This window comes from Podarcis bocagei (assembly GCF_964188305.1).
Source record: "Podarcis bocagei genome assembly, chromosome: 15".
Taxonomy (NCBI): Eukaryota; Metazoa; Chordata; class Lepidosauria; order Squamata; family Lacertidae; genus Podarcis; species Podarcis bocagei.
This window is the reverse complement of record NC_138141.1, coordinates 7,510,224-7,536,347: the sequence shown is the minus strand read 5'-3', so window position 1 is coordinate 7,536,347 and position 26,124 is coordinate 7,510,224. Positions and strand designations below refer to the sequence as shown.

Here is a 26,124-nt window from a genome sequence, read left to right as displayed (position 1 = left end):
TTATCAAGGGTAGTGTACAGCTAATTTACAATGTATGCAAAAATAGGTACCGGTACATCATTGCTCTTTGCTGCTATTGTTAATGGTATTTTTTAATAGAACAAAATATAAATAAACTGGGTTTTTAAATAAAACAATAAAACCCCAAACATCAACATTAATCATCCTAAAACTTACCAAATAATTATCCTCCATACAGTGAATAGAAAATTATTGGTGTGTAGCAGCTACTTCTGGTGGTTACTATGTATGGCTGTTTTTTATTCCAGATGTGCCGAACTGTTAATGATTTTTTAAAAAAAACAAAGCATTTGTCATGCTTTGCTTCTCTGATGTTATCTTAGGCCACTGATGAAGACATTTGGGTCAAAATGTGTTGAAGCATGCTGCTGCCTAGAATTTGGCCTATTAATGACAGAATATTGGAGGATAATTACTGCAAAACAATATTTTTTTGTCAATACAAATACTCCAGTATTACAGCCATAATAACAGATTTATGTAAATTTATTGTGCCTTTTGTCCTTAACTCGGATTTTTGCTACCGTTTCAGTATTCAGCGGAATATTTGGGGTGTCTGCACAATAGAACTATTCTATTCATTCCCCCCTTCACCTAGTGGGCAGGCTGCAAAATGACATTTTGTCTTCTGGTGAGGCTTCATAATATAGATGATATTATTATTCAATCTCAGCTTCTCCAAGCATGTTATTATAACTAATTTACAGAGCCAGATTTAGATAGTGCAAGACAGTGTTCTCCAAGGCCCCCTGACACGCAGAACCATAGAAAATAGGCTGCCGTACAATCTCAGTTGGAAATGAGGACCGTTCGCCAGTCTTTGCTTCTGATAATTCATTCCTGGAATTTTCTACCTGGCCAGGTATTCTTACTGCTGCAAAATAGCATTGGCTGGTCCATGATGCTCTGGTGCAGCAATGATCTAAAATCTTCCCCAGCAGCTTATCCTCAGGCAACGTTGATCAGAATCTTAATGAAGCATCAGGGTTTCATAATGTCCTTGGTGGTTCCATTTGCACTTTTCCTATTAAAAGATTTAATCAAAGTTTATCCCAAGACAGAATGTGACATTTTAGAATGTGGATAAGTGAGGCATTGGACACACCACACCATCAGTTAGTACCCTGAGCAAAGTTAAACTTTTGTGTGCATGCAATTGTCAGACTTTCCTCTCTGTATAATGGTACCCACAGAAGCACCCCTGGCAAGTTCTGGGTGCCCTTAACCTTTAATGCTTAACCCTATGCAGAGAAAGGCAAAGGCTGGGTCCAGATGCCACAGAAATAGACATCTGAACAGCATAGAAATGAGCCACAGAGAGCTTTGGGACTGCAGGCTCCCTTTCCCCCTTTTTTTTGTTCAGTGTGGCTGCAAGGAGATAAAAACCTTTTGTTCCCATTCTTTATTTACCATTATTGGAGTTCTGAGTTTGTTTTCAACATTGTGAATCTATTTTATTCTTTGCTTTGGTAATACCAAGGTTACACACACACACACACACACACACACACACACACACACACACCTGTAGTTCATAGAATCATAGAATCATAGAGTTGGAAGAGACCACAAGGGCCATCGAGTCCAACCCCCTGCCAAGCAGAAAACACCATCAGAGCACTCCTGACATATGGTTGTCAAGCCTCTGCTTAAAGACCTCCAAAGAAGGAGACTTCACCACACTCCTTCGCAGCAAATTCCACTGTCGAACAGCTCTTACTGTCAGGAAGTTCTTCCTAATGTTTAGGTGGAATCTTCTTTCTTGTAGTTTGGATCCATTGCTCCGTGTCCGCTTCTCTGGAGCAGCAGAAAACAACCTTTCTCCCTCCTCTATGTGACATCCTTTTATATATTTGAACATGGCTATCATATCACCCCTTAACCTCCACTTCTCCAGGCTAAACATGCCCAGCTCCCTTAGCCGTTCCTCATAAGGCATCGTTTCCATGCCTTTGACCATTTTGGTTGCCCTCCTCTGGACACGTTCCAGTTTGTCAGTGTCCTTCTTGAATTGTGGTGCCCAGAACTGGACACAGTACTCCAGGTGAGGTCTGACCAGAGCAGAATACAGTGGCACTATTACTTCCCTTGATCTAGATGCTATACTCCTATTGATGCAGCCCAGAATTGCATTGGCTTTTTTAGCTGCCGCGTCACACTGTTGGCTCATGTCAAGTTTGTGGTCAACCAAGACTCCTTTTTTTTTTTTTAAAGATTTTTATTAGTTTTACAAAAAAAATTTAAAACAATACAAACATATAAAAAGACATACAAACATGTATAGTTTCATACCCTTTTTTTTCATAAACCTTGTTTCTCGGACTCCCCCATACCTCCCCCTTCTGTATCCCAATGTCCAAAGTTTTTCAGCAACTTCTAAATGGTTCTGTGAAACCTCTGTCCTCTTAAACTTTCCTTCATTCTAATCTTATATCGCTGTAGCCCTTTCTTTCCCAAAACCTCGACATTCTAACATTTATACAGTTTATAATAGTCCTTAAGGTAGACTTTAAACTTCTTCCATTCTTCTTCCGCCGTCTCCTTCCCCTGATCACGGATTCTGCCAGTCATCTCAGCCAATGTCATGTAGTCCATCACTTTCATCTGCCATTCTTCCAGGGTGGGTAGATCTTGTGTCTTCCAATACTTTGCGATAAGTATTCTTGCTGCTGTCGTGGCATACATAAAAAAGATTCTATCTTTCTTTGACACCAATTGACCAACAATGCCCAAGAGAAAGGCCTCTGGTTTCTTAGGGAAAGTACATTTAAGTACCTTTTTCATTTCGTTATATATCATTTCCCAGAAAGCCTTAATCTTCGGGCACGTCCACCAAAGGTGGTAAAAAGTACCTTCAGTTTCTTTACACTTCCAGCACTTATTGTCAGGCAAATGATAAATTTTTGCTAGCTTGACTGGGGTCATGTACCACCTATAGATCATTTTCATGATATTTTCCTTTAAGGCATTACATGCCGTAAATTTTATACCGGTGTTCCACAACCATTCCCAGTCAGCGAACATAATGTTATGACCAATGTCCTGTGCCTGTGGTCAACCAAGACTCCTAGATCCTTTTCACATGTACTGCTCTCAAGCCAGGTGTCACCCATCTTGTATTTGTGCCTCTCATTTTTTTCCCCCAAGTGCAATACTTTACATTTCTCCCTGTTAAAATTCATCTTGTTTGTTTTTGCCCAGTTCTCTAATCTGTCAAGGTCGTTTTGAAGTGTGATCCTGTCCTCTGGGGTGTTAGCCACCCCTCCCAGTTTGGTGTCATCTGCAAACAGCTTTGGATTGACTTTGCCTGGAAAAGTGGCATATACTGTAAATTAAATGAAAAACATTTGCAAATTGTGGTGTTTTTTTATTAAAAAAACTACCATCATTTGTTTCATGGTTAAGATCAAGTTCAGGAGAAATGGCAAGCTGAAGTGATACCTTCAGGACTTCTTGAAATCTTGTGAGCATGAGAGTTTGCTGTGGTTCTTTCTTGTAACACCAAACCATGGTTTATCATGACATCTGAATGCAGCCTACTCCCTCAAGTCCCATTGAACCAGTGCCAGAACTTCCACCAAGGGATGATTCTTGATTTCACTCAGGAACAATGCATTGTGATTACAGCATGTACTAACCAAGGCCATAGGGCCATCCCTGCTGTGAGGCAGAATGAGGCCATCATCTCAGGAAGCTAAAAGGGTGACATTCTCTATATCCCCTCCACAGTTATGGAACTTGTTGCCAGTTGGGCACTGCCAGGCCACAGCACTACAGCTGAAGTGTGGGCTTTAGCCCATTGAAGGAACTCCAGTTTTTCATGGAGTAGGTCTAGGTTCAATCCCTGGCATCTCTCTGGGAGAGAACCCTGCGGGAAATCCTGGGAGGTCATTGCCACTTATTGTAGGCAATACTGAGCAGGTGGACCATGCATCAGACTCAGTGTTAGGCAGCTTCCTATATTCCTACAGGCTTAAGGAATAAGCTATAAGGCAAGGAAGCATGTAAATAGTATTTTGCCCAATTGCTCAGTCCAAATTATTTTAGATGTACCTGGCAGTCCTTAAGTTCTGACTGCTCTGGATTGATTCTATGTCTCCATAAATCCCATGAAAGGCATGCACAAATAACTCTGTTGTTAACAGACTATCATGTGACACCTTTTTGCACAGAGATCTGGATTCTAGCCAAGGTGAAGGCTAGTCAGGAAGACCAGGAGGACTACCAGGAGGACCAGCTGGTGCAAATCAAGACATAAATAATTGGAATATTCACAGTTAGCATTCATAGTCAGGACAATCTGGGGTGTGCAGTGCAATCTTATGCATGTGTACTCAGAATTAAGTCCCACTGAGTTCAATGGGACTTGCTCCCAGGTGAGTTTGCCTTGTGGACTGAAGCCTGAAGGAATAAGTCCAGCTCAGCCCCTACAACCTGTTTTCAAGAGACACCAAAAGCGGGGGAGGGTCCTCACTTATAACACAATTTCTTGATTATTCACTATTATAGGGCCATGAGCTTGAATGCACAAGACTGCCCAAGTAGCATTCACATGGAAGGTCAGCAGAGGGCACCAGCATGCTATGTAAACACCTCTGGATTCTGAAAAATGAAGATCAGTTTAGAAGAAAATGTTACCAGTCTTTTTTCTTCCACTTCTTTTTTTTTCACACAAGCTTTGCAGGAATATAAATGATCAATTGCTGTAAAGGTAAAAGGTACAGGAACCCTCGATGGTTAAGTTCAGTCAAAGGTGACTACTGTATGGGGTTGAGGTGCTCATCTCGTTTACTGGCCCAAGGAGCCGGTGTTTGTCCACAGAAAGTTTTCTGGGTCATGTGGCCAGCATGACTAAACTGCTACTGGTGCACAGAGGGCCGTGATGAGTGCCAGAGCGCACAGAAATGCTGTTTACCACCCCACCACAGCGATACCTATTTATCTACTTGCACTTTGGCGTGCTTTCAAACTGCTAGGTTGCCATGAGCTGGGACAGAGCAACGGGAGCTCACTCCATTGCAGGGATTCGAACCGCCGATCTTCTGATCAGCGAGCCCAAGAGGCTTAGTTGTTTAGACCACAGCACCACTTGTAATGATCCAGTGCAACTAGATAGGCACTCATTTCTGCTTCTATAAGCTAATAATTGGGTGAAATTCTTTGCCGTTTTACTTGCTATGGGTGTGATTCCATCAAGGAAAGGCTGGTGCAGGAAACCTGCTGCTACAAGTGCCCATCAAGGCCAACTGATGCAACTTGCAAAAAACCATGTAATTCGCCTCCACAAAAAGCCAGGAAAATATTTTCACTTCACTTCACACCACGCTTCACACCACAAAACTGTAATCATATTAATCCATTTTCTTCACACCTCTCTTGGCGAGGAGGCACAGAGATCAGGAGAGTATTTCATATGTGGTGATAAAGTTCAAACATTCTGAGCAGAAATATATTCAATGAAATAAGTCTCTTTACAAAACAGACAGTTCACAGTTCAGTTCAGTTCAGCTTTGCCGAACAGCTTTGCCGACTGTCTTCCATGAGGAACAAAAGGAGCTGCATTCTAAGGAATTAATTACATTTCTACGCATGGCAGCCTATTAGTAGAAACTGGTGGCACAAAACTGGAAAAGCTCGTCAAACATGCAACTTTCTCCATGGAGACAAAAGGCAAAATGGACAGCGGTATTAAGGGCGAAACTTACAAAATATATGAAAGCTTTAAATGGAACTCAAGACGCCAACAATTTTATGGAAATAGACTGTCCTTTTTTTACTTTCTTGTCTGGCAATCCACACAAATTGCACCCTCCATCTATGCAGTGTAATGTACTTTGTTAAATACCCAAGCTTTTAATCAGTGTGTGGTTGAAGACTGTACTGTTTTTGATACATATTTCTGCTGATGTACTAGCATAATCTAAAGCTTCCCCTTGTAAAATTGAATATCAAAATAAATTTAGAAATGAGGGAGAGAGAGAGAGTTTTCACACTTTAATGCTACATCTGCATGTCCCAGTGGATAACCAATCAGAAAAGCAGAAATATACCAATGTGTATGTTGGATAGATAGCTGCAGCAATATATGTGATAATGAAGCAAAATATGCAATTCGTGCTGATGTTATTTCACACTCGTCAGCGTCATAATGCTTCTAAAGAACTACTCTGACCTTATTTCCTGTTCCAATAATAAACAGACCTTCTGCAAAAATAAAAATAAAGTAAGTACTCAAGAACCATAGCCATTGAAAATGTCAGGACATTTCCCAACAGCGAATGACAGTGACAGATCCTTTTGAGTTGACACACTGCTTAGGCAGTTTCCTCTTCCCTTCTCTATTAGTGACATTTTACCCAGTGGAAGTTTACACTCAAGTTGGCAGAAAGAGGCAGAGCAGAGCATGGGGCTAGCGGAGTCACAGAGATATAACAATTACCTTTCAGATATGAATGCAAACATGTGGCCCTGCTTTCATCAGCCAACTGATGTGCCAAAGGCACAGTGGGGCACACCTACAGATGGCTAGGCATGGACCACACTGGATTCAGAGCAGTTAGGTGGTCTTGCTGACCACCCACTTCAATTCATCCCCTAGGCAATAAATCTCTTTCTTTCTTTCTTTTTTAGGTTAGCATTGCCCAGCTATTAGGAACAGCAGAGAGAACGTCATTCACAGAAACATTGAGTCAGCCAAACTGTAAGTTTGCGCTGGTACCCTGAATACCCTTTGCACAGCAATGGAGCATGCACATGCGTATCTCAGTGGAAAGAGAGTTTGTGTCATGCTCATGAAGCAGATACAACCACATGCATATTACCATATACTTTGCATATTTACAGTGCGATCTGGTTAACGTTTACTTGGAGCTACAGTAAGTCCCATTGTGTCCAGTTGGACTCGCTCACTCCTAAATGTGTTTGGACGCTGCAGCATTTAGCTTGCCAACTGCCATAATGAAGATCTTCTTTTATACCACCCAAGCTAAGAACATACATTTCTTACCAGTGTTGTCAACTTTTTTTCTTTTCTTTTTTAGCCATCCCTGTTCATCTGCCTTTAACTATAGTCTGGGACAAAGAAATTAGAAATTAAGCCAGGAAACATTCCTCAGCCAGTAAACAAAACTTTGTTACTCCCATTTTCTGCACCTCAAGTGTCTATTTTTACTTAGAATTGCATGCATATCACAGCTTTCCTCCAAGGAGTTCAAGGTGAGCATGGTTCTTCTCTCCACAACAACCCTGCCAGGGAGGTTAAGCTGAGAGACTGTGACTGGCCAAAGATCACCAAGTAAGCTTCCAGACTAAGTGGGGATTTTAACTAGGGTGTTCCAAGTCCTTTTCCAACACTCCAGTCACTACAACACACTGGTTTTCTTGATGTTAAGAGCCAAAGGGTGGGGGAGAGACTAGTCCCAACACCAGCAGTTAGCCAGTTTGAGCACTGGCTGAAGGTCCCAAAGACTTGGAAGGGCTCTTCATGGGAACAACCCAGCTGAGATTCACTGCCCTCCTCACCAGGCCCTTGGATGCTGCAACAAACTCCCCCCCTCCATAAATACATTTCTAACCACCACAGGTTATCTTCTGGATTTTGTGTGAGGGAATTCTTAGATACTTGGAAACTCAGGCAAAAGCAGAACAAATAAGAAAAAAATATTTTACAGAACAAAGTAGATAAAACAAAGGATGTTATCAGGAAGTAATGTTCTTTCGGGAAATGGTTAACTTATTAATAATTATACTAAAGCTAAAGGATGTTACAGGCTTCTAAACAAGGTAGTAAATGCATAGCTTCTTTCAAACTTCAGTTGCTTAAATTCAATTATTACACTTCAGGTAGTTGTTACAGGTTTCCACACTAAATGGAAAACGCTCAGCTTATTTGGAGTTATTTTACTTCAGGTCCTCGGGTGGTACCTCGGGTTACAGACATTTCAGGTTACAGACGCTTCAGGTTACAGACTCTGCTAACCCAGAAATAGTACCTCGGGTTAAGAACTTTGCTTCGGGATGAAAACAGAAATCATGCAGCAGTGGCGCAGCAGCAGCAAGAGGCCCCATTAGCTAAAGTGGTACCTCAGGTTAAGAACAGTTTCAGGTTAAGAACAGACCTCCAGAACGAATTAAGTTCTTAACCCGTGGTACCACCGTACTCTGGTTCTTAAACAAGGTGGTACTTTCTGTCGGTTACCCAATTACACTCCTGAGGTATTTCCAAATAGTATAACAGACCCAGGGGATCACCACACCCCTCTTAACTGGTTTGGGTCTTGGGAGTCTTCTTTTTCTAGGTACATGAGAGGTACCAAAAAACCCCATACTTCTTGACATAGCACAGAGTTAAATGGTGGCATTTGATCCTCCCGCAAGAAGCATCGACAGGCACCAACTTGGATGGCTTCAAAAGAGGATTTGACAAATTCATAAAAGCTTAAGCTAACAGTGGCAACTAACAGCTTCTACATTCTTAATGTTTGAATGTGAAGGCTAGTGCAGGATTGGAGAACATGTGACTCTCCAGATGTTTTGGGACTGTAACTCCCATCCATCCTGACCACTGGCTGTGCCAGCTGGGGCTGATGGGAGATGAAGTCCAAAAGTATCTGGAAGGCCCCAGGTTCCCCACCTCTGCACTAGTGAGCCAACCCTATACTATATTTCCTCCATTCTTGGCTCTTCTTGTGTGAGAGAGACTTGGGGAACGGCCATATGTAAGGATTTGATTCTTCCACACGCCCTTGATCGTCACCCCAACAGGTGAAGTTTGACACAATGGCAAGGTCACACAGAGAGCAAAGAATGGGAGATGGGGGGGGAGAGGTGGAGCAAAAGAATGGTGAGAAGAAGGGAAAGCTGCAAAATCTGACACCGCATGGGGTTCACAAGTGGTTCCAAAGGCCACCCAAACTTTTCTTAGGAGAACACAGGGAAAGTGAGCTGGGCCACAAGGGGACGGAACAGACCAAAGACCTGGAACAAAGAAGCAGCAATAAGAGAATGAGATGAATTGAGGGGGGAGGGTTGGTGCAGGGGAGGGGCAGGAGAATGGAAATGTCTAAAAACGTGAAAGAAAGGGGAAATTACAAGGGACATGGAGGAATGCATTACCAAAAAATTGAGAGCAGTAGAGGACTCAGATGTGCATAAAAGTTTTGTTATTCTTTGAAGGAGAACTACCTGAAAATGATTCACAGATGGTATTTAACTCTGAGTAGGCTTGCTAAGATATATAAGTCCGAATCAGATAAGTCCTGGAGATTCAAAGAGGCAGAGGAAATGTTTTTTTCATATGTGGTGAACTTGTAAAAGGGTGAAAGAGTATTGGGAAATAATCCATAATGAATTGGGGGGGGGGTCTAAAAGTACTTTCCAAAAAAACAAAAAACAAAAAAACCAGAGTCTTTTCTGTCGGGGATAATTCAGACTGAAATTCTCATGTGTCAAAAAAGGTCATTTAGGTATGTTACTACTGCGGCTCGTGTTTTGTTAGCCCAAAAATGGAAAACGAGCGAGAAAACTGTTAAAATGATATATAATGGAATTCAACCAGGGGGATTTGAGGAAGTCACTTAACAATGTTACCAAGATTGGTTTAATTATAAACAGGATGTAGGTATGTGTGTGTGTTTATTTGTTTTAATTTTTTTTGAAAATTAATTAATTTTTTTGAATAATAATAATAATTTTTTAAAAGTTGCACGCTGGAAGCCAGAGGCGAGTCCTGAGTCTATGCCAGTTTGAGACCATTCTGGTGCAAACGACACCGTGCTAGGTGGGCAAAGGCGCTCCCTGCGCCCTTCCCTCCCTGGAGGACTACGCTTCCCGCCGTGCTTTGCGCGGCGCCGTAAACCAAGGGGCGGGACCAGAGGCCGCTCCCTGAGGCCTGCGCTTCCCGCCGTGACGTGGGGCAAAGGGGCGGGGGCCGGCGCCCGCTCCCTGCGTCCCTCCGCCCCTGAGGACTACGCTTCCCGCCGTGCTTTGCGCGGCGCCGTAAGCCAGGTGGGCGTGGCCGTGGGCGCTGGGACCGAGAGGGAGAGCGAGCGCCTGGTCGCGCGTCTTCTGCTCCGCGAGCGCCTCCGCCATGTCCGCCGCCAGCTGCTGCCGCCCTCACCCGCCTCAGGGCCCGACGCTGGGCAGGGATATCCCCGCCAAGCGGCTGATCCTGCCCGACGGAGCCGCGCTGCCTCCCGGCGACTACAGCACCACGCCCGGAGGAACCCTCTTCGGGACCACGCCGGGCGGTGAGCGGGAGAGAGGGAGGGAGCGCCCCTGAGCATGTGCAGAGCGCCCCTGAGCAGCCCCCCCCCGGCGGGCGTTGGCTCTTGGGACTCCCCTCCGCCCACCCCCTCACTTCCAGTGGGAAGCAGCTCTGGAGTGCCTCTGGGCATGTGCAGAGTCTCGTTCCCAGGGAGGGCTCGGTGTGGCGGTCCCCCTTCAGACCAAGCTCTAGTAGTGCCTCTTAACATGTGCAGAGTGACAGCTGCGGGCGGGTAAGCAGGCGGCTTGATCAGAGGGAAGCAAGAGCGCCTCTGAGCAGCCTTATCAGTGTGAGCTCTTGAGGGAAGTGGGGTGGTGGGAAAGGATTGGGGGCCGAGGCTCCCCTGCCACTCCACTTCCTTTTTGCAATAAGCACTGGGATCCCCAGGGCATCCTCGGAGGGGCAGGGTCTGTTCCTGGGAAAGAACTGGAGAATAGGTGTGGAGAATATGAAGGTGAACTTCAGCCAGACCTGGGTCATCCCCCTCTTTAAAATACCCCATAAGTACAGTAGTGCCCCGCAAGACGAATGCCTCGCAAGACAAAAAACTCGCTAGACGAAAGGTTTTTCCGTTCGCGATTTGCCTCGCAAGACGAAATTTCCCTATGGGCTTGCTTCGCAAGACGAAAACGTCTCGCGGCTTTGTTTCCTTTGTCTAAAAACAAAGACATGTTTTGTTTATAAAGTTAATTTATTTTCCCTTCAATTTTTGAACTGCTCTTTACAGTATGTGTGACTTTAAAGAGCAGTTAATAAACTGTTGTTGTACCAAATTTGGCTTTGTTTGGACTTTTTTTGACCATAGGAACGCATTAATTGATTTTCAATGCATTCCTATGGGATTTCGTGCTTCGCAAGACGAAAAATTCGCTAGACGACAAAAATTGCGGAACGAATTAATTTCGTCTTGCGGGGCACCACTGTAATATTCAAGTCGGGGGCGGGCGGAGAAAGAGGGAGACAAGATTTCCTTGGTCACACATGCATGAAGTGTGATTCTCCGTTAACAGATTGGCCAGTAAGTATAGGGAGCCAGAGGGTGTAAAAGCCGTGAAATTCAGAGTGCTGCCTTAACCACAGCACTAAAGGCCAAACTATTCCTTACATGGGGAGAAATGATTGAATATGCTGGTGTCCTTTTGCTAAGATTACCCACACAGAGACGTGGCATTTTCCTATTGGAAATCAACCATTCCCTGAAACGATGAACTGCCACTTCGTGCCAACAGTAAATGGAGGATCCTTGGTTATGGGGATTTTGGGGTAGGGGACAATAGTTATGGTCAGGCTTGAATCATGATACTGCCTGTTTTAGAATTATAATAACTAATTAGGAATAAATATTGAGTTTAGAAGGTGGGCAGGGGAAGATAGTGTATAATTCTGTTAATTTGAGGTCGTGGAACTAATTACCTAACACAAGAGAGCAAGCCTAAAACGTCAGAAATGATCTTCATTGTGTGGAGAAATGTTTTGTCTTTATGCTGTGAAACAAGTCTTTGGTTTAAAAGCTTTCTGTCCTTGGCTTCAGTGCAGGAAACTGCACAAATGGCTGAAACCAAAACAACTGATTGCAAACAGTGCAGATTAAGCCTGGTTGGTGCGTGCCTTCAAAGAGGCTTTGTGTTTTGGGGCAGAGAATGGGTACCCCCAGGTTGGGGAGTGGGGAGGGACTGCCGGAGAATACGAGAGTGGAACATATTTGTTCTTTGGAAGTATTTGGGCTAGGGATCATGTGCATAGTTCAGGCGACTCTCAATTTACACAGGTCCTGCAGCACTCCATGCAGATTATTAGGCTTTTTGCCACCCCTGATGTTGAGAACAAAGTAGTGAATTTCTTAGATGCTAGGAAATGCACTTAGGTGAGGAATTTAACTTGGAGTGACTTAAGGCACCAGTGAAAATGCCTGAACACAGGGCACATAATTTGGCATTGTGTTTCATATTGGGGGCTTGCTCAAGACCATGCACTGAAAGTAGAAGAGGCTACATCTCGAAATAATAAGGAAGCAACAGCTGAGGCAGCACTTATTTGTCTGAACCAGCACTATGATTCAGTTAAAGACTGTTTCTGCCTTCTCTGTGTTTCAGTGGCGTAGCGTGGGGGGTGCAGGGGGGGCTGTCCGCACCGGGCACAACATCTGGGGGTTAGGGTTAGGGGGCGCAAATCCACGGGTTAGGGGGCGCAAATCCACGGGTTAGGGGGCGCAAATCCACGGGTTAGGGGGCGCAAATTACTTGCCTTGCCCCGGGTGCTGACAACCCACGCTACGCCACTGCTGTGTTTACTGTTATGTCAGACAGTAGTAAATCTCTTGAAAAGAATGTGACTTTCTGGAACTGGGTGATGGCTGAGCAGGGCATGATTTGTGGAATTATGTCTACGGGTCTGTCAGAAAAAAAGCTGTCGCTTTCTGTCAGGCATGAGACAGTTGATATTAAGTGATTATATTGGCATTAGCGGAGAGCAGTTCTGGAGGCTCAAGTGTATTTGTTTGCTTAGGCTACAATCCTAATACCATGGAATACCTGTGGAATTCAATGGGACTTACTTCTGAGTAGACGTGGTTAGAAAGCCAGCCTTAAGTCGCCTAGCACAGTGCAGAGGACTTAAATTCCAGTTTCATAGAAATCATAGAATCATAGAGTTGGAATAGACCACAAGGGCCATCGAGTCCAACCCCCTGCCAAGCAGGAAACACCATCAGAGCACCATCAGAGTTTATAAAACAGCATACAAAATTGTGAACAGCAAATTATGTTTGCCTACATAAAGGACGGCCATAGTCCTCTAAGCTGTCATGTGTATAACTTTTTCCAGAGTTTATCTGTGTACAATGGTTTAATCAAAGGCTGCCGAAACGTCCCCAGAATGATAAGAATAAAAGATAATGAGCAGCCTTTAGTCCATTGCCCCTTCCAATTTATTAACATTGCTGAGCAAATGTCCACAGCAATACGTGTTCATAAATTACTGGAAGTAAAAAATGCAGAGATCCTTCCAGTGTGGAGAACATTCTGTTATAAGCGCCGATGTAGTAATTCTAATGGGTTGTTTTTGAATAAAAACTGTTCAGTAGCTTTATTGTTATATCAGTCCAAGAGAACGAGCCGTGCTGAGGAATGCTAGTAATTTCTTTTATTTGACTAATATCCATCTGTGTGCAAACTTCTCTGGTTCCCCATGCAGAAATGTTGCCAGGCTTTAAAATCTGTACGCTGTTGTCAACTAAAAGCAATTGTTGTTTTTTTAATAGATTGTTTGAACCGAATTAAACTGTGTGGCAGACATGCAAAGGCAAAATTTAATTCTTTGGGCATGTCCTTTTCTGTCTGAAAGTCTTACTGTTGATATGAGTAGTTGAGGACCAGAGGGTAAAGTAGCTAGAATAGCCTTGTGCACCTGAAAATGTGATCAACTGGTGAAGCTTCCTGCATCCCTGTAGTTCAGGGTTTCCCAAACTTGGGTCCCCAGCAGTTTTTTTGGACTACAATTCCCATCATCCCTGACCATTGCTCCTGCTAGCTAGGGATGATAGGCATTGGAGTCCGAAAACAGCTGAAGACCCAAATTTGGGAAACCCTGCTATAGCTCATAGAGAACTTGTGGCTCTCAAGATGTTATTGGACCCCAGCTCCCATCAGTCCCAGCCAGAGGGGCCAACAGACAGGAATTATGGGAGTTGTAGGCCAACATGGACAGCCACATGTTCCCTATCTCTGCTTTAGCGCTTTTATGCAAAACTTGGCAGGAAGCAATGCCTGAGAAAATACAGCATGGTACACCCAAGTTTGGTTGCCCCACACCTGCTAAGCACACAGGTCAAGGATTGGTGTGAGATATGCACAGGTGCCGTGGCCTTGCAAGAATCAGCAAGCTGAATCCACGCACCAGGGACATGGGGCGTGGAAGAGGCATGCCTGGCTTTGTTTGTTTTTGTGTGAAGCATGATTCCTTGGCAGCCACCCAGACTGCTTCATAACATTAACTGTTTTGTAGCATGTAGCAACGCACAAATATAATGGAGCAGGTGTCTTGCAAAGAACAGAAGTGGTTTGCTTAGTGAGCAATGTAAAAGCTTCTGTGACGGTTCGTGGAAGGCTCCAGACTGTGCATAAACTTCCTGGGTGTTAGCATCGCTTACAGTGTTTAACTTGTTGGAAATGTGTTTAAACAGTCTTGTTGCTCTAGACTGAAAGGTTGTTGTGGACCAGAAACCACATTGTTGTGTCATAGTAGAGACCACGTTGTCAGAGGCATGAACTATTACCCCTTGATTGGCAGGCTGTGTACTTGTACATACCTCTTATGTACACATAGAGGGGGGAAATAGTAAGCAAAAAATATGAGATACGGGTACAGTTCGTGACATTTCTATGCAAAATTCAAATATTCAAATTCAGAGCAGGGTGGTGCTTCATGCAACTGACTAAGTGGGCTGTATTGGACATAATCTTATGCCATAATGACCTTCTGCATCTGTTACTCTTTAGGTCAGGCATCCCCAAACTCGGCCCTCCAATTGTTTTGGAACTACAGTTCCCATGATCTCTGACCACTGGTCCTGTTAGCTAGGGATGATGGGAGTTGTAGTCCCAAAACATCTGGAGGGCCGAGTTTGGGGGTGCCTGCTTTAGGTGCTACAAAATGCATGGCTATTCTTCTGGAGTTTGTAAGCTGGGAATTAAACATACTTAACAAGTTATTGCTGTCTGCTAATTAGTAGAAACCTGAAATGAGAGCCTTGGGTTCTCTGCTCAGAGTCAGAAGTCCTAGAACCTAGAATATTTTACTGCACCACTATAATTTTACTTTATTTAAAGCCCTTTTACCCCATTTTTCTGCAGAAAATCCTGACAGAGTAGCTTATGGGTCAATAAAAAAAAGGACATTCTCTGCCCTTGTGTTTGCAGTCTAAAAAGCACAACAAAAAGGCAGAAGGAATGGGGGGGGGGAGAGAAAGTAAATTCAGGCACTAGTTTTTAAAGTTGCAGCATTCTTAGAACAATTAGTTGGCGTATAAACGATTCAGGTACCTGCTGGTACAGCTGCTGCAAGGTAAGAGTTGAGGGAGAGCCAAAGGCATCTGGTGTCTCCGAAGACCATATGGGATAGTTCTGCTTCCTTTCTGTCCCTCAGCCTGATAGAATGGCTGCTGTTAAGTGACAGATACTTCACGTTAGTACCAAATTATTTTTGTCTATCTTTTATAGTGTCAGGTTAGATAAGATGCCCAGTGGTTGTGCTGAGGTCATGAAGTTATGTTCTTGATTTAATCAGTGCTATGCGGATTATTATTATTTGAAACTAAATGCACAATTGTCTCATTTTTGATTTAAGTATTTGACTTGAATTTAACTAGTCTTTAAAGTTAATAACTCTGCAGCCTTTCTGCACAAATCTGACATTTTCTTGTAGTGCAATCCTTCCCATATTCGTCTAGCACAGTAAGTTCAATGGTACTCGCTCTGTAGCAATTGTGCGTAGGCTTGCGTCATTAGCAGCTCAGCTGTATTTCAGCAGACGGCAACAATGCTGTCTTCTATCTATGAGAAACTCAGTTGCTTCGTGCACTGTGGATTCCATCATGGAAAGCACTTTGGAAATTGCTGTATACAAAGGCTATCCATCTTGGTTGCCTGGACGTGACTCTTATTCCCTTCAGGTGACCAGGTTTATGGTTATTTAGAAGCCTGGAGGCTAAAGGAAATGCAGTTGTACCTTGGAAGTCGAACAGGATCCATTCCAAAAGTCCGTTCAGCTTCCAAAATGTTCAGAAACTGAAGTCGCAGAAGCCCGGTCGGACATTTGAGTTCCAAAAGAACGTTCACAAACAGGAACAATCACTTCCGGGTTTGGTACGTTTGGAAGCCAAAACATCCGAGTTCCAGGGTGTTTGGGATCCAAGGTACGACTGTAAATGTTTGTGGCACATCCAGCAAAGTCAAAACTGCTCTTCTGGCTACAGTGGAACCCCAGGTTATGTACCATCCTCCTTACGAATGCTTCGGGTAACAAGCTCCGCTAATCCGGAAGCAGGTGCTCCTGGTAGCAAACTTTGCCCCAGGATGTGAGCAGAAGTCGCATGCCAGCACCGCAAGGCCCCACTAGCGAAAGCACGCCTCAGGTTAAGAACGGACCTCCGGAACAAATTAAGTTCATAACCGGCGGTACCACTGTACTTCAAAAGCGTTCTACATCCTAGTTTGCCACAAACAGCAGCGCTAAGCCATGGTTTGACTTAACATTGCATGTGAACCTGGACTTGCAGTTTGCCTTTCTCCAAACCAACCATGAGCTGCAGCCAAGAATTGTTCCTTGCTAACTGCACATGGTTTATTTGCAGAAAACACACCATGAGCCTGAGTTTGCACATAATGCTAAGCCAAGCCATCGTTTTGCTCCAGGCAGCACAGCAGCAGCAGGACCAGAGGAGGAGTGGCTGCGAGTTTTGCTCTGTATAGCCACAACACTTGCTCATTCACGCTTAGTTTTGCATACAAACTGAGCTTTGCCATCTTGTGTGAAGTTTGGCAGCTGGCTACTGATCTGAGGCGTTGACTACAGGGTAAAATGAGTTTTGCTGAATAATATGTACTGTGAAAGTAGATGAGAGTTACCCTAGTAGTCTCTTGCTTGGCCCTAGTAGCTTTTGCAATTATAAGTTTTTTTTAACTGTGTTTATTGTTGTATTTTAAATTGTTGTAACTCATCCTGGGATCTGAGGATAAAGAGCTGGTATTAAATTAAAATAATACAGTACATTACGTGCCCTTACCACAGCAAAAAGCCTGATGCTGATGAATTGGAAAAATAAAAATGCATCTCCCTTCTACGGTTGGATTGTAGACTTTTACAAACTCGCAACGTATGAACAACGTGCATATAAATGCAGACATGCCATGGACAAATTGAATTGATATTCGGAATCCATTCTTACAAATAGTGTAATAGGTTAAGATCTTGTGAAGTACAATAACAACCTTGTAAAATAAAATTAAAAAATTAAAATAATACAATACAATGAATTGCCTGCAGTTGCTTCTTGGAGGAAGGTTTGAAGTTGTTATTCTCAAGGAATAGGAACTAGGTATAAAATCAAACCTACATGCAAGCCCTGGTTCTAAAATTGAAGTTCTCAAAATCTTATGCCAAGGCATGGCTTGGCATTGGGTGGGGAAACCCTGTGATAGATGACACACTTTTCTCCCTATTATCTTTGCATGCTTTGCTTTTGACTTGGTGGCAAATGGTAGTCTGCCATTACATCTAAACCCAGCAAACCAGCACCTGGATCCTTCCTAGAATATGGCCAGAAACCGTTAAATCTGAAAGTGTGTGCTTATGTCAATGCTGCTTGTTTCCTTTGTTAGCTGTGCTGTTGGGGAGTAAGCGTGGAAAAGGCAGAATTCACCTGAAAGCTTTGCTGGGAAGGAGAGGAGAGGTGATGGTGTACTGCAGAGCTTTCCAAACTGTGTGTCACGCGAATACTCCCCGTGCTCCTCCCAGGGCCGGAAAGGGGTTAGTTTAACCTCCTGTTTGCTAATAGAACTGAATTACCATGTTGCAAAATGATGCATGCCAACGTGAAAAGTTGAGAAAGCTCTCATCTGCTGCGAGGGTGGGGAAGATGTTACGCTCCAACCCTGATCAACCCCAACTAACACGGTAACTGGTCAGGGACGATGGGAGTCTAGCAACAGCCCCCTTTTCCACACACACCCCATTGTTGTGTAGGCGAACTGCAACTATAAATTGGGACGTGGAGTGTGGCTGGCCATAGTGCATCTACTGAGTTGCTTGCAAGTCTACAGCCAAGTCCAGAAATGTCACCTTGACCAACACTTCTCTCACTCCTCTAAATTGTAACCTGGACTAAGGGGTTTAGTCACGCTGGTGTCAATAGCTCTGACCTTTGACTTTCTAACCGAGGCTTATAGAGAGTGGGAGGGAGAGAGAGAACTGAGAGGGACAAACAGAACAGCTGACCTGATCAAAACTGTTGTTTGTCGATTGCGGCAGAGCTCAGTATGGGGAAGTGAGAACAAGAAGCTGACCTAAGTACGTGGCTCCCTTGATATGTCAGGGAAGGGAGCACGTTTAATTCTGGTTTGTGTAAAGTGTCCAGACTTTTTTCAAAGAGGGCTAGTTTTGAAGGGCCAACCAAAGTTGTTGATCCTTTTTTTAGGGTTGAAACTGTTGAGGTTTTTTTAGGATTTTACCCCAGGAAATTAACTGCCACAGGGGCCAGATTACACCGACCAGCGGGCCGGATTAGGCCCCCGAAACGGATTTTGGGCATGCCTGGTGTAAACTAATGCTGTGGCAATGTCCTGCCAATGCAGCTTTTAGATTCCATGGCTTTAGTTACCTCCGTGACCCCCCAGCTCTGCAGATGTGTTGCACATCAACAGGCCTTGGCCCATCAAAAGTCCAAAATAAATCTTATTGCTGCTGAGCAACAAGTGAGTGGCCGACGGTCCTATTCGTGGCTTGTTTTTAACTGTCTCGGATTGCTGTTGAGAGGCTTGCCAGCATCGAAGGTGTTCCTGCATAAGTGGTAACTGAATGACGTGCCTCCTTAGAGCAGAATCTCAGCACATGGCGGTCTCTGGGAAAGGGCAGCTTCAGCTTTTGGCAATCGGTCACAAACGCTTGAAAAACAGCATACCGAGTGAAAGGCTAAAAACTGGGCATGGTGATGGGTGTGCATGACAGCCTGTTCTTGGGCTGAAGTAGCAAAGGGGCATTGAAATGGACAAGTGTTTTCCTCACTTCCACCACACAATGCTAATGGAAATAGGCCCCCAGTGCTTGCTGTGTTGGAAAAGGCCATTGGGTCAGGTCGAGATCTCGTAGATCAGCTTTTCCAATCTGGAGCCCCCCAGCACCTTGTGAGTTGTTGTCTGGGACATCTGGGGGCACCAGGTTGGGAAAGCCCATGGTGCACCGTTCTTGTCCATCAGTGATGTGGAGCCTGTGATTTTCCAGACATTCTTGGATTCTAGCTCTCACGAGACCCAGCCACCATGGCCAGTGGTCAGGGAGGATCGCTGGGTCTCATGGGAGTTGGAGTCCAGTAACATTCAGAGAACCACAAGTTCCCCACACCTGTTGTAGAGTGAGAGTTTCTGACGTTAAATCATGGCACACAAGCATCATTATGCCATAGGAACATACAAGAGTCACAAAGCAGATTGTTTGAATGGCTTTTGGATACTGTTTTGTAAAAAAAATCCTAGTAAATTATATGTGTGGGGTTTATCTGAGCAATTAAAACTATATAAATTTGCACATAAAATGAAAGCAGTTTTAAAGAAGTAAAAGTTTTGTTTTAGGTGTGCATATAATGCACCAGGCTTCTTGTATTTCACATACAAGAGCGAATTCCTCAGAATGGTGTTTGCTTTTCTGCAGTTTTTATAAATATGTTTATTTTAAATGTAGTTGCTTTTTGTTTTTTAAAGTCAAAATATTGGCTTGCTGCTTAAGTATCTAGATTTTGCAGCCCTATTTTTAACTGATGGTGCAGTGTGTGTGTGTGTGTGTGTGTGTGTGTGTGTGTGTGTGTGTGTGTTTTGATAATATGCCATTGTTTAAAAGTCTGAGATCATCCAGTTTGCTACCACTTATGATTGTAAGGGCACCTTCTTCACACATCACAGAGCTAAACTGTTGAGTTCCACAGGAGACAGTGATGGCCACAAAGTGGGATGCCTCTAAAAGAGGATTAGACAAATTCACGGAGGATAAAAGCTATCAGTTGCTACTAGCCACAATGGCTAGGTTCTGTCTCTTTTGTTGGAAACAGTCCATCTCTGCCTCCCAGTTGCTAGGAATGGCAGGTGCGGAGAGTGTGCTGCTACCCTGGACTCCTGCTTTTGGTTGGCCACTGTGAAAACAGGATGCTGGACTATTCAGCTCTTAAACTCTTGAGCCAGTGTGGTGTAGTGGTTAAGAGCGGTAGACTCGTAATCTGATTAACCGGGTTCGCTGCTGGGTGACCTGGGCCAGTCACACTTCTCTGAAGTCTCTCAGCCCCACTCACCTCACAGAGTGTTTGTTGTGGGGGAGGAAGGGAAAGGAGAATGTTAGCCGCTTCGAGACTCCTTCGGGTAGTGATAAAGTGGGATATCAAATCCAAACTCTTCTTAAGTTATTTTATGACCAGGGAGTAATTGGGGGCAGGGGGAGATTTAGAAGGGCAACCCTGTACTTGATTACACAGAAGTAAGTCCTGTTGAGTTAAATGGGGCTTACTTCCAAGTACTAAAAAATACTACCTCCATTACATGGTTTCAGAATTAAATTGTTCAATGAGAAAAGCATATTAGCCCTTCCCTGCAATGCACACACCAGCATGTGCATACAAGCTCATGCAACTGTATATTCATGTAAAAGGGTTCCCTCTTATCATTATATACCTTCAGGGCGGTGTACACTTTGCAGAAAAACAGTCACCACAAATGAGAATTCTCTGTTAAATGAAGGCTGATCTGCCGAGCATTTGCCTTACATAAAGAAAATCCCTGGTTCGATCTCTGGCATCTCCAGCCAAAATAATTTGTTAGACTGCCTCTTTCAAACTTGTTTCCCCAGATGTTGGACTACAACTCCCATCATCCCTAGCGACCAGGACCAGTGGTCATTGGTGATGAGAGTTGTAGTCCAACAACATATGGGGACCCAAGTTTGAGAAAGGCTGGGTTAGCAGGTAAATTTGATGGACCCTTGCCTGGTAACCCTGAGACACGCTATCTGGCAGAGTATTTATTATTTAGTAAAAGCACATGCAAACCACCAGCAAAGCAGTTTTTACAGCTTAGGCAAAGATGAGGCTGACTTGAGCTATATGTATGAGCTTACATCCCAATCACGTGGCACTGGGGCAGGGGGTGGGTTTCAAGCACAGTTCCAATGTGGCAGCAGTTGTTCAAAGGGGAAAGGTCAAAAATCCCACCAGGTATGCCCAGTGAAATTTGGCCCTAGAAAACAGCTGAAAACTTAATGGGCTAAGTGGGAGGGGGTGCTATTGACCACTTCAAAAATGAAAACATTCAGACATGGCAAAACACAACCTCTGGGTTTCTGCCAATCCCGTTTGTATAATGGCACAAGCCTGTTGTGCTCCCTGTCCCGTATTTGCTTTAGCAGACTAGATCTTTAGATATGTGACTTGACTGTAAACTCAGGGATGGGAGTCCTCCAGTGAACCCGTTATGAAATGTCCCTGCGGTAACTGGTACACTGACAACACTTCTAGGAAAACTGGTGTTGTTCTGCAAGTGTTCCATCGGTTGGCAGCTGTAATAACTGACAAGGCTTGGCTCCAGGACCTTGATTAACGGCTGTTTAATGTGGGGCGTAGTCTCAACGGGTGACTCTGCCCGTGATCTGCGGATACTAGCCGGATTTCGAAATACTGCTACTGTGTTGGAAGATTATTTAGCACCAGTTCTTCCATGCTGAGTTTCGAAAAGCCTTTCCTCACCACACATACACATAGAGCCTCTGTTTTGTTTGAAGAGGTCTGTTTCACTCGGCTCAGTGAATTGCAGAAGTGACGTTTATAGGCCTCCTTTCTTCCAAATGGACTACAAATGGACCATTTCATGCTCACAACAGCCCTCTGAGGTAGGCTAGGCTGAGATCCACTGATCTTCATGGCTGAATTGGCTTTTGAACCCAGCTCTCCCAGGACCTAGCCCACACACTATGCTTTGAGCAGGCTAAAGCAGACACATGGTGCTTTATAATGTTCGGAGCACTTCATGTTCATTACATCAATAATCCTTGCAACAGCGCTGCAAAGTACGGCAGTATTTTCCTGGCAAGTGAAACTTGCAACAAAGCATTGCATTATATCCTATCACCTATTGTATGTGGTGTTTCCCATGGGCATCTATTTGACCACTGAGAACAGGATGTGGAACTAGATGGGCCTTTGTCCGATCCAGCAGGGCTTCTCTTACTTCCTTATCCTTATCCCCAAATGGGATGTTCAGGGTAGCCAGTCTCTACCCCACTTCTCTGTTTTTCTTCTCCAGCTGACTGTCAACATTCCATAGCTACTGAGCACACTCAGGCCTCCATTTTTGGAGGGTTGCACCCCCTTAATAGTCTAAAATTCTTGGCTCTCACAGCCTGCAGTTCACAAGAGGAGCAGGTGGCAGATTGCCTAAAGCCCACTGTGTAGGTTTCTGGCTGAGAGCGTTTCTGGCACGTTGAATGCAAATGTGTGTAATAAAACCCTGATGATCTTTTTTATTCTTTTAGTAAAGGGGAAAGCTGCTTCAGTGGGGCGGGGGGGGGGGGTTGAATGGAGAAGCGAGAAGGAAGAAAAGACGCTGAGTTTCGCCTGCTCCAATTGCTTCAACTCCTGCCTGTCGTCTTTGCCTTTATTCGCTTATTTGGAGTGTAGCTAGAACCAAAGTGAGACTTGAATTGGGCTCTTCAAGGCTCACATTTACAATTTTTACACGAATTGTTGCTAGGTATTGACAGTCAATCCAGAAACAAGATTTCATTGACTGACGGTGGCTTTTGGAGAGTGTGTTTTGTTCTTTAAAACTATTTGGGGTCGTCTTTCTTCCATCCAATCCTAAGCACACGTTTTGAGATTTGGCTGCTTTTTATAAATATACTTCCTTTTAATTCTCTCTGGAAGCAACCACATGGCAGAAGATAAACATTTAATTGCATTTGTGTCAGAGATGGGGGAAATATCTCATTTGCACCATATGAATCAGCCAACTTATTGGATATATTTATTCATTTTTTAACTCAGCTCATGACTTCACATTGGCAACTGACCCCTCTGTTAAATGCCACTAAGCTGTCCAAGGGTGAAGACAGAACTCTGATAATGCCCCATGCCAGCTTGAATAGAGTTTGTGTAGAAGTAAAAAGGTATATTTTACATTTGTTGTTCTGCCCACTTTTACCTCTGAATCAGAGGCCCCCAGAAGGGAAAGTGGCCATCCTTCTGAAAAAGGTTCCCCACCCCTCTCCTCCTTTCCTTCCAGTTTTAAATTAACCACAGTTCCCTGTAATTGAGTTTAAAATGAATTGATTTTAGAATGTTGTGTTACTTTTATTGTTGTTAGCTGCTCTGAGCCTGGCTTCGGCTGGGGAGGGCGGGATATAAATAATTTTTTTTTTACTATTATTATTAATGCCCATACTTGGTATAAGCAATGGTTTTGAACATGGTGGGCCAAAATAGGTGCTTGAGAGGAGTGTGTGCAAACCTGATGCCGTGAAATGCAAGAGTGTAGTATAGCCTATAGCACTTGGATGATGAACACACTTTAACATGCCTACCCCTCTGGAATTTGTTTCCAGACCAAAAAGTCCTTCCTTACCTCCTCCCCAGGATGAAAGCAGTGATTTGTGGTTGTCTCTCTTTCCTAGGCACACGCATTATATACGACCGCAAATTTTTAATGGAGTGTCGGAATTCTCCAGTTGCCAAAACACCACCTTGTGACCTTCCAGACATTCCAGGTGTTACAAGCCCAGCTGTCGAAATCCTTGGGACCGAGACCACTCTCATCCACGCTGAGGAGGAGAAGCAACCAGGCTCAGGTGAGTGATCTCTTGCTGTGTCCTAAAGTGCCATCGTTTTAATCACAGGTTGCACAGATCTTACCCAGCAGCCGGTTATGGTGGTCCATCAGGAGCGCCATCAACCCTGTGTGGTGTTGCCGGCCTAGGATTGCAAAATAGGAGAACGAGGGAGGCCCAGGCCTGGGTCAGCTCCTGGAATCCAAGGGCAAGTGCAAAGTTCTCAGAGCTCCAGTGGAGCCCTCTACATTGGGCAGCCACGTCTGTGAGCCTCCAGTTTTAATGGTTCACAGTACCCTAGAGTAGAACGGTGTCAAGTGCTCCAGGGTGCTGTTGCTGCCACCACTGTCAGGTAAGGGGGCTTATCAGTGTAAGGAACCCACCAGCGAGCACTTAGTCCAGGGGGCTTTGGAATCAAGCAAGGCCCCAAATATGTGGCCAGTGGACTGTGTTGAGTGAGCCAAGTGGGTCTCAAACTGTGCATTAAAATGAGATAGAGGTGTTAAAATGTGTGAGAGCAGGGGTTTCAAATGCAGTACATTCCGGGAATTGTTGCACTACAACTCTCATTATCCCAGGCAAGCAGGACCAACAGTCAGGCATGAAGGGAAGCTGTAGTCCAGCACACCGAGATGAGAACTGGTAAAGCTGCCTGGAAATGCAAAGGTTAAGGGTACCTTGCAAGGTTGCTTTCCCGTAGCACAATATTGCTCAAGCCAAATGAATATCAGCTTTTGAGAGAACACATTGTTCTCCGTTGCAGGCAAAGAACATTGAAAACTTTTTCTACCACCTGACCATCCTTATCAAAGGTGGCAATGCCATTTGTTTGTTCATAGTCACGCTGAAAATATTAAATGGATTATAGGCTGCCAACCTTTGAAGTCATTCCTTTTTCCAGCTGTCTCAAGGAACACATTGTGTCCAGAACTAGGTGTCTTAAATCTTTGGACACTTAAGCAGTAGGTAACATCAAGTTAATATATGCAAAACTTGGAATTCATCAGCAATTTCTTTTTCTTTTGCAGGTGAGGAAGCCCAGTTTGACATGGATATCTGAAAACCTGCCCCCTGAAATATATCTATGCATATAGATAGACACACTTTTCCAGTGAAGACGCGAAATCGGTGATGCTTCCAAAACAAGTGGGGCTCGTAGAATAGCCCACGCTTTGCAAAGCTTTCCAAGATGGAAGGTCCATTAATTATTATTACTTTTCTGGGAGGAAGAGGAGATTTCCTGTTACATAAGGACTGAAAACACTTGGCAGAGCCTCTCTGTGTGGTGGTGGTGGTGGGAAGGTGGCCAATGAAGAGCATTGGCATGGAGAGGTGGAACGCTCTGTGTAATTCTGGCCCTTGAGTTCCAGTGCCTTTGTTCGTGAATGTCTGTGCTGCCAAGCAAGGCATTGGATGCAAGGACAGATAAAAAATTATGCCGGATCTGGGGGATTAATACAGTGGTGGGTCACTCTTCAAATCACATCACTTGTCTATGCAACGTGCTCTACAATTGTTATCTCATCACTGTTCACAAGAAATGAGATCAACGGATGCGGTGCACAAATGAGTTGTTTTTCTAAATTGACAGAACAACTTTCTGCCTTAAGCTTTTTTGCAGCACAAGCACCAGTCCAGCATTGGTATCTTGATAAACTTCTACAAATAGAGTGAAAAAAGAGAGAGCCATGCTTGTTAAATCGGTTTTCCTGTTGTCTTATCTGTAGAAACGTTTCCTAGTACCATACAAATCAATGGCATGCTGAAATTAATTAAGACATTATCAGCAGGTTCTGGTCAATTTCACTCTGGTAGAAACACTTCTTTTAAAAAAATAATCCTGAATGTGTTGGAGAGGGCAAGATCACTTGCTTCAAGGAGACGTGGATTTTCAAAAATTATTGGAATGAGAAAGTATTGCTGTGGGAAAGGGGGTAGCCTGCTATCTTTCTTACTTTTTAAAGGGCTGCATACACGTTCATGGAAATATGTACACATTATTCACTGTACTTTAAAAATAAAGAAATAAAACTTTACAATTGCTCTAAGCTTTGGAGGAAATGGTTTCCCATTATTAGTAATGTTGCACAAACTATCCAATCCAATGGGCGCCTGGGCTAATCATACACTGTCAAAGAAAACATAAGAAAGAGCCTTTTCTGAATTGGTTCCCTCCAGATGCTGTGGACTACAGTTCCCATCAGCCCAGGCCAGTGCTTGGGAATTGTGAGAGGTGTAGTCTGTCAGCATCTGGAGGTAACAGGATCATA

At 44.1% G+C, this 26,124-nt stretch overlaps 2 protein-coding genes across 2 annotated transcripts in view; one reads left to right on the top strand and one right to left on the bottom strand.

Annotated features, from left to right (window-relative positions):
* LOC308574184 (neuropeptide FF receptor 1-like) overlaps nucleotides 1-20,280 on the bottom strand; it is a 41,004-nt gene extending 20,724 nt beyond the window's left edge. Inside the window, exon 1 of the mRNA XM_081171754.1 lies at nucleotides 15,325-20,280. The gene's annotated coding sequence lies outside the window, so the exon portion shown is untranslated. The remainder of the gene's footprint in view (nucleotides 1-15,324) is intronic.
* EIF4EBP1 (eukaryotic translation initiation factor 4E binding protein 1) lies at nucleotides 10,065-25,902 on the top strand. The gene is made up of 3 exons (XM_081171892.1): nucleotides 10,065-10,268; nucleotides 23,702-23,875; nucleotides 24,883-25,902. The coding sequence occupies exons 1-3, from the start codon at nucleotides 10,109-10,111 to the stop codon at nucleotides 24,912-24,914; spliced, it is 366 nt and encodes a 121-aa protein (XP_081028018.1). The 5' UTR covers nucleotides 10,065-10,108; the 3' UTR covers nucleotides 24,915-25,902.
* The last annotated feature ends 222 nt before the right edge of the window (nucleotides 25,903-26,124 follow it).

What these genes read in the sequence shown, in the direction of transcription:
- EIF4EBP1 (XM_081171892.1), top strand. Translation starts at nt 10,109, where the DNA reads ATGTCCGCCGCCAGCTGCTGCCGCCCTCACCCGCCTCAGGGCCCGACG. An exon ending in CTTCGGGACCACGCCGGGCG is followed by an intron (nt 10,269 to 23,701) that starts GTGAGCGGGAGA and finishes TCTCTTTCCTAG; the next exon opens with GCACACGCATTATATACGAC. An exon ending in GGAGAAGCAACCAGGCTCAG is followed by an intron (nt 23,876 to 24,882) that starts GTGAGTGATCTC and finishes TTTCTTTTGCAG; the next exon opens with GTGAGGAAGCCCAGTTTGAC.